The 7698-nt window shown below is 41.0% G+C and overlaps 1 protein-coding gene across 1 annotated transcript; it reads left to right on the forward strand.

Annotated features, from left to right (window-relative positions):
* Positions 1–4809: 4809 nt before the first annotated feature.
* On the forward strand, positions 4810–6730 carry LOC137277714 (zinc transporter ZIP1-like). Its single transcript, XM_067809602.1, has one exon. It carries the CDS (start codon positions 5048–5050, stop codon positions 6137–6139), a length of 1092 nt encoding a protein of 363 aa, XP_067665703.1. The 5' UTR covers positions 4810–5047; the 3' UTR covers positions 6140–6730.
* Positions 6731–7698: the final 968 nt, after the last annotated feature.

Here is a 7698-nt window from a genome sequence, read left to right on the forward strand (position 1 = left end):
AGAAAGTCTTTATTCAGGACGGTTATGACCCAGCCTCACAGCTGTAAGGCCAGTGTGATGGATATATCGTATTATTTGACCCGTCATTAATCTTGGAGTGATCAGCTATCACCTCTGGCTCGACTTCGTCCATGAGGATTTGCCATCCCTCGCTAAACTCAACAGCAACAGTTGAGTGCTAAAAGATTGTACCTGTAGAAAGTATCTTCTGTCTAAAAGCATTAGGCTTAAACAGGTACTCTTGGTTAGAACGTCTCAATGTTGATAGTGTACGGTGTAGATCCTGAGGTGTAGACACAGTTTCTGAGATTTAGATACAGATTCTGCGGTGTAGACACAGGTTCTGAGGTGTAGGTACAGAATCTGAGGTGTAGATACCAAGTGTTCCTTTCCAACTACATATTGCAATAAATAACGCTATGTGTTTACCAATACAATATTCATATTATTTCGGAATATACACACCATTGATATTCAAGTGCCAGATGGCCATTTCATTTGAAATACAAACGCGCACCACGTCAATACACCAAAAGAAACGATTATCCCAAACAGTCCTCGGTCTGTGGCAGGTGTTTATTAAGTTCGAATGCACAATATACAAATATGGAGCTAATTTCCATTTATGAATTATTACCATACGTGTGGCTAATCAATTCTGACAAGTAACAGATGCTCTTTGTCAATAGCTGTAACCTGAATCTGACGAGTCAACTAGTTTAGATTTCCAGATGAACATAATTATGCGTTAACTGCCGTTCTATGCTGCTTATTGATCAGCGACACGTTCAATGTCAGAGGAAATATATATCAGTTATGTAGCCAGCTACAGCTAATATTTAAACAGATTTTGTAGACTTGGATGTTCTACCAACAATATTCTGCAGATACAGTCTGCATCTCCTGTAGATGGACGGACAATTGAATTTCAGTGAAATAAACATCTCGTGTAAAAACGATATTTTTTAAACTTCGTCGAATTGAATAATACAATTCTGTTCTCTTTTTTTTATTTACTCAGTTTTCGGATGAAAATTATATATCTTATTAAACATACATATGCATTAGATGGGGCAGCAGACAAATCCAATTATTTCTCAATATCTCAATATCAGCATAATGTTTTATTTATGAACGTGTAATTATCATAGAGATATTCATCTTCCTGTTAGGTTTGAACCAGCACAGGCATATATTTGAAGTTGGACGATGTATAGTTGATATTTCCAAACGACTGATTACCTCATTAGCGTCTGTTAGTCCATGTGAAGTAATTACGAGGAATAAGCCGGAGAGCTTCGTCATTGTTCACTGTCTCGTGTGAATGTCTGTTCGGCATTGTATCAAGCTGGCATCCATGATGAACACAAGCCGTTGTTCAGGCTGTAATCGCACCGAGAGGCAAGCTGTCACGGACATGGAGGGGCTTTTATCAGGAAATTCACAACCTGAATAGCAGAGAGTGGAATGCAAATAACAATATGGGCATTGTTAATTTCAGCTATTGACACAGGTAATAGTGTCATCAACTTAAGAAGACATTAAATATCTAATCCGTAATGGCGTTTTCATGATGTCTTGAATTTGGTCCGGTGTTATTTATCCCGTTTCTTTCCATGTCTTGGATTATTTGTCATGTAAATGTCTTCGGTAGTTTCTCAGGTAATATGAAACGACGTAGATGGCGATGTCAGCACATCTTTGATTAATTGCATCCTGATTATCCCTTTGAGGAGTATTCATGTCATCAACCACTCGTTTGACAGGTTTGATTCATTAGTCTCTTTTGATATAGCTGCCATATTGATGACAACATAAGACTGCTGTCATGCAATGCGAATATATGTATCACTCACATATGGAAAAGGCCATAGCGGCATTCAGTCTGTACATCGTCATGAATATATTGTTTTCGTTGATATTTTCCAGTATATTGGTATTTATATATTTGTCATTATTTGCAAACATGTTGTTCCGAATAATTAAGCATGTAACGAGTATATAGCATGTTTAAAAACGCGGAACAAGAAATCCTTAATACGGTTGAATGATTGTTGCTTAACACCTCTCTCAGCAATGGTCCAGCTATGTAGCGGCGGTCTGTACCAGACAGTCCAGTGGTCAACAGCATGTACGTCGATCTGAGTCTCTAGCAAGAGCAGAGTCTACCCTCACTGTTATTGCGAGACTGGTACTTTTCTGTTAAACTGTGAATAACTGAATATAGGCAGTTTTGAAAAATACGAACACTTGATGGATTTCAAATTAAATCGACTTTCTTCATAGCAACTTGTTGGATGGTTCTGACTTTATCATAGACATATGTGTAAGAATAACGGTATAACAGTGACGAGAGGTTGTTTTCGGTGACAGATGAGCGTATCCTGCCGTACTGGTGGGATTATTTCGCACATATAACAGACCCACGGCGTCCCAAGCCTGTCATAAAATGTGGGAGAGAATAATTACAGCAGTCTATGTTTCATCCAGCCCCCTTGATCGGTATTCATGCTATCGACCACTAGATTTGATTTATGAGGGTGTGCAGATATTGCTGGAATAGTGATGTATGCAGTAGTAGTACATACTAGTACATAATACAGGTGATTGAGTGACTTGGGTTTTACGCCGCTTTTAGCAATATTTCCGCAATATCACTACAGGGAACACCGGAAATGAACTTCACACAACATTATATGTCCGCATCATATGGAGAAGATGTACTCTATCATTACTTCTCGACTGCAGAGTACAATGTCGCGATATGACTCAGTAATAAAGTGGGTTGTTGACCCCCCTACATCAAGCTTGTGCTGTGATTGTTTCTCCCCGCAGCGTCATCAAGGACTAGACCGGATATATAATCTGATTGCTACTTCCCTAGATCCAGTTATGTCTTGTTATTGATCGTAACGCACCCAATACCACGTACATAAAGCTTTAACATTGCTTCATAACGCAAGGGCAAAATCAAACAAAATAAATCTTTAAATATTGACGAATATTCCATCAAAAGATCTACTCCAAATAGACACATATATAGAATCAATCTTAAAGAATCGATACAAATAAAGTCGCTAATTTTGTCCCCAAATACCAATTGTTCTGTCAGTGTTAGAATCAAGCACCGCTCTTCACAGAAATGGGTCTTAAGTGGTTTGATCTGCTAACGCCAAGCACAGTATGTTTAAGCGCTTCTTTCCCCAGGTCGGTTTAAAATAATTTCGAGAGCTGTTTTGCGTAAAAAAGGCTTTATGTGATCTGACAGTTAGATTTGCCACTTAAGTAACATCTTAAGAATTCGTCGATCAATCATTTCGTAATTAGTACTGACGATGTCTATATTTACCCCCTCTCGCCGAACAACAATACTATCGCGCGAAACTGATCAATAAACGAAGGGATTCCCCTCCCATCGGAGAACTCTCTGCCACGGTTGTGATGATAACATAGTCAACGATTCTACAAAGCCTTTCCCAGTATGCTTAGACTCTACAGAATTCAGTTCCGTTACAGACTTTATGACTCTGGTAAAATTAAGTAACTATATCACACGGTGTATACTTCGCATGTCAAACTAACACCACACGTCTGGATGTTTTGAACGAATGACCATCACCCAGCGCTGGTAGGATTCCACGACTTGGCACCAGATGAGCGAGAGTGAATTGCGCGCGCAGTGTCAACACGTGACTAGCTATACGGTTAATATAGTAGAGGGCAGTCAATATTTTTCAGTTTGACTCTGTCGCTAATAAGCTTTGTGTGTCGGTTAAGTACAAACCCCTGTCAATGAGGCGAGGCTGCCGACTTATATGAAAGGTGTCTCAGGCTAGCCAAGCAAAGGTTCAATACTGACTATTTTCCGTAGAGTTGCGCTGTTTTAATTGTCTCGTGAAAGGAAAGCACAAAACGCAAATCATTCCCTCGGGAGGACTACACATCTCTAGCGTGAAAGCCACTCGTTAACATTAGCATATTACCGTTTCCACTTTTTGTAACGACTTCTAGTTGAGAGCCTTCAACCAAGCGGAACGGATATACGCTCAAGAGAGAAACGAGGAGTACTTCAAGTGATAGCTGGTACAAAGAAACAGAGGACTGACTCTGAAGAGGTGTCACTTGATTAAGAGTATTATAATACGGACAGAATATCGTCAGCTTTGAAATTTGGACTTTGTTGAACTGGATTACATGTATGTGATCTTTAGGAGCGTGACAAGTGGCAGAACATATCTTGCTGATGTTATCAACGAATGGATATAGTGTGAAAAACAGTCACAAATATACGTCACTACAGCTTGGTGACTAATGCCAGTGAAACTGCTAAAGCTGCAAACTTACGCGGTACACCGACAGACATGGATGCTTCGCCGTTATACTGTGTTAGACAACGTGGAGTGAGGGTCGCGCTTGACGTGGAGTTCTCAACTTATGCTTGGCAGCCGCAAAAAGGCGACGGTGAGAAAACATCTATCAGGTTGCATTAATGAAATGATCAATATTTTATCGAGTTCCCTGATCGTCTCGCTCGGCGTGTGCACCTGCCCCGTGGAGAGTTCGATCGGCAGATGGTCAACACAGATTTGACCAGTGGCTGGAGGTTTCGCTGTCCTGAAATAACCCTCTTCTGCTCTCTAGGCTCTTGGCTCAGCTGAATAGAAAGCGGTATCTCCAAGCTTCCGGGCCAGGCTGAGAGAGGGTTTGGATAGGAGTGAAGAGTAGTCTAGGTATGCTCGAGACGTGTAGGCGGTGTTTTCATGCTGTGAGCCAGGAATGTTCAAACACCAGTGTTCCCTGATCGCGAGGCGTTAAGTGCTTACTGTCGCCCTACATTACCGATGGTTCAAGTCAAGATTTGGACAGTTTTACACTCATACACATTGGCAGCTGCAACTTAAACCCAGGATTTTGTGACTGCCACCAAAGAGTCAAGATTTTGCCAAATAGTTCCAACCCCTTGACAGATTTAACTGTCTCGGGGAACGATCTTTTTCCCAATCCAAGTTTGCCTGAGGGGTCGGGCCCTTTGGGCTACCCTGGACCGATGAAGGAGTTAGATATGGAGGTAGTTGTAGCGAAGATAATTTCGCTGGTCATTTTGACTATCTTGACAGTATTGACGGGCCTGTGCCCTCTTCGGATTCTCATGCATGCGCCTAACTTTCTCTCAAAGAACCGCCAAACTATTGAGTACTTCCTCTGTGGACTGAGGTGCTTCTCGGGAGGAATATTTCTGGCGACATGCTTTCTTCACCTGCTACCGGACACCCGTAACAAGATCCAGGTCGTCATGAGGAACATGGGATCGCGTTCAACGTACGCGGTTCCAGAACTATTGATAATGGCCGGATTTTATGGAATTGTGTTCGTTGATCAGTTCATTAAATGGATGTATATTAAAGCCAGTGAGGCGGAGCGTAAACCGAAACGACGGAGAAAGAAGTCATTGCCAATTGAGGACACGCTTGGCCTTGACCACATGGAGATGAACGTGGAAACCACCAGTCTCCGATCCGACGGAAATCAGGATAGGTTGTCCGAGGATCTCCATATCAACGACAGAGTGGATGAAACAACTATAAAGGACACCCTTGAATCGGACATTGAACCAGCCCCTTTCCAGGATATTGAGGTGAACAAAGTCGTGTCTGAATTCACCAAGGCTGACTATTCTAATAAAGGGCACTTCAGACTGATTATCTATATAACAGCACTCTCTTTCCATGGGGTTTTTGAGGGTATGACCCTAGGTTTACAAAGTGTGGAAAGCAACGTGTGGAGCCTTTGTTTTGCAATATGTGCCCATCGCTGTGTTCTAGCCTTCAAACTAGGAATGGACTTATGTAATACAGAGGAGAAGCAGGGTACAGCCTGGCTTTGTATTGGAACATTTACTCTCATATCTGCTTTAGGAATTGTAATAGGCATTGTTATATCATCAGGAGCTATGTTGTATGCTGACGTTACCGTGCCTGAGGCCATTTTACAGAGTCTTGCTACTGGAACAATATTCTACATTGTATTCTTTGACATTCTCTTCAAGGACCTACAAGGAAAAGACGACATGAAGAGAATTGGGTGTTCCTTCGTAGGTTTTGTTTTGATGGCCGTTGTGTTTGCGATCACCATGTCATGATGTGCTATCTCATTAGAGGACGACGCGAGTGTGACGTGACGCTCCGTTACCACTGCTTCTACTGTTCCCAAGAGCTTTCGTAATGCTGAATGTCTGTTGTGTTCTGCTTGTAGATGTAGTTTCCACGACAAATCACATCCAGCTTTCTGAACATACGTCTCAACTTTGGCCAGAACAGAATACAGCGTCTGAATACTGAGGTTGTGATACATCTTTATCCACTTGAATACTTTCAAAGATCGGACGATGAACTCTGATTAGTGATGACCCGGTCTAGAAATTCTCCATAACACCCCAAGGGAACACGGCTAAATTCGATTGTATGCCCTCGAGTGTACGTCTCACTATCAAATGAGGGGACGAAGCAAACAAAGACTCTGGGAAGGATTTGCCGGATTTTAACTGACACCGTAGACATAAGTCAGTTTCAGTAATGCTTGGTTGAGTGTATCAAATCATTGGTGAGTTTCTATATTTCCACGCAGCCACAAATCCATGTCAAAAGACGCTAAATGTTTTCTAAGATGTCCAACAAACAGATGTATAACTGTATCAGATGATAGTATGATATTGAATATATTTTGCTTGTTACTCAAGTTTTGTGATTATTGATTTTCGAGATACAGATTTACAAAGTCAGACACAGTTATCTCATAATTATGTCAATATGGCCGACGAAGAAACAAACAAGCCAAAGAAAGTAATATTTTAAGAGAAGCACCTAATTTTCAGTTTATATAGCGTTAATTAAGTAAGGCTTTAGTTTATATCACTAACAGAAAAGATATGTGTATAGAATCTATGCGAAGTGAAACGTGAAACGACGTAATGCCCAATGTCTTAATATTGATATTTCATGCCAGAATTCGTATCTTCAAGGCTTCGAAATATAAAGGAGATTCAATAAACGCTGAAACGGGTACATTTGGGCTTTGAGGCAAGGTACTGATTGCACGGATTTGAATTGTTCGCTAAATATCTGACGACACCAGGTTAATGCCTTACCCTGCCGGTTGCAAACTATTTTCTAGATGTACTATGTCATGTAGACATCACTTCATGTAGCACTTAGTGCCTGTTGATAATTCTGAACAATGTGACGAGCAAATTTAGAAACCCAAGATTAATGAAAAGATGGCGCGCCTCTTTTATGTTTTCTTGGGCATAATGCAATAATGCATTCATTATACGTGAGACCCTCTCGAGAAAAAAAACCGAATTTTCTTCTCAGTGGGAAAGACAATAACCCTATATAGCAATGACCTGTCCTTGTCGGTCAGAATTGCCTTACCCAATCAATCTTCCTTTTACCTCAGTGATTGCATGTCCATGATATCGTTTGAGCGAAGAAAGAGTACCTCACTAAGCGGCTATTAACTCGTTATTGGATTCCTTATATGTAGCCACCATCGTCTACAGTATGTCGCTCATAGCCAGTAACGATACTGGTGCTAGCCTTGGAATTAACACAGCCAACCACGAAAGCCCATTACTGGAACAACAAGCATATAGGACACGCTTTAAACACAAACTAACTTGTTAGTATTAGCTTACAGACT

The sequence above is a fragment of the Haliotis asinina genome, chromosome 3, assembly GCF_037392515.1.
Source record: "Haliotis asinina isolate JCU_RB_2024 chromosome 3, JCU_Hal_asi_v2, whole genome shotgun sequence".
Classification (NCBI taxonomy): Eukaryota; Metazoa; Mollusca; class Gastropoda; order Lepetellida; family Haliotidae; genus Haliotis; species Haliotis asinina.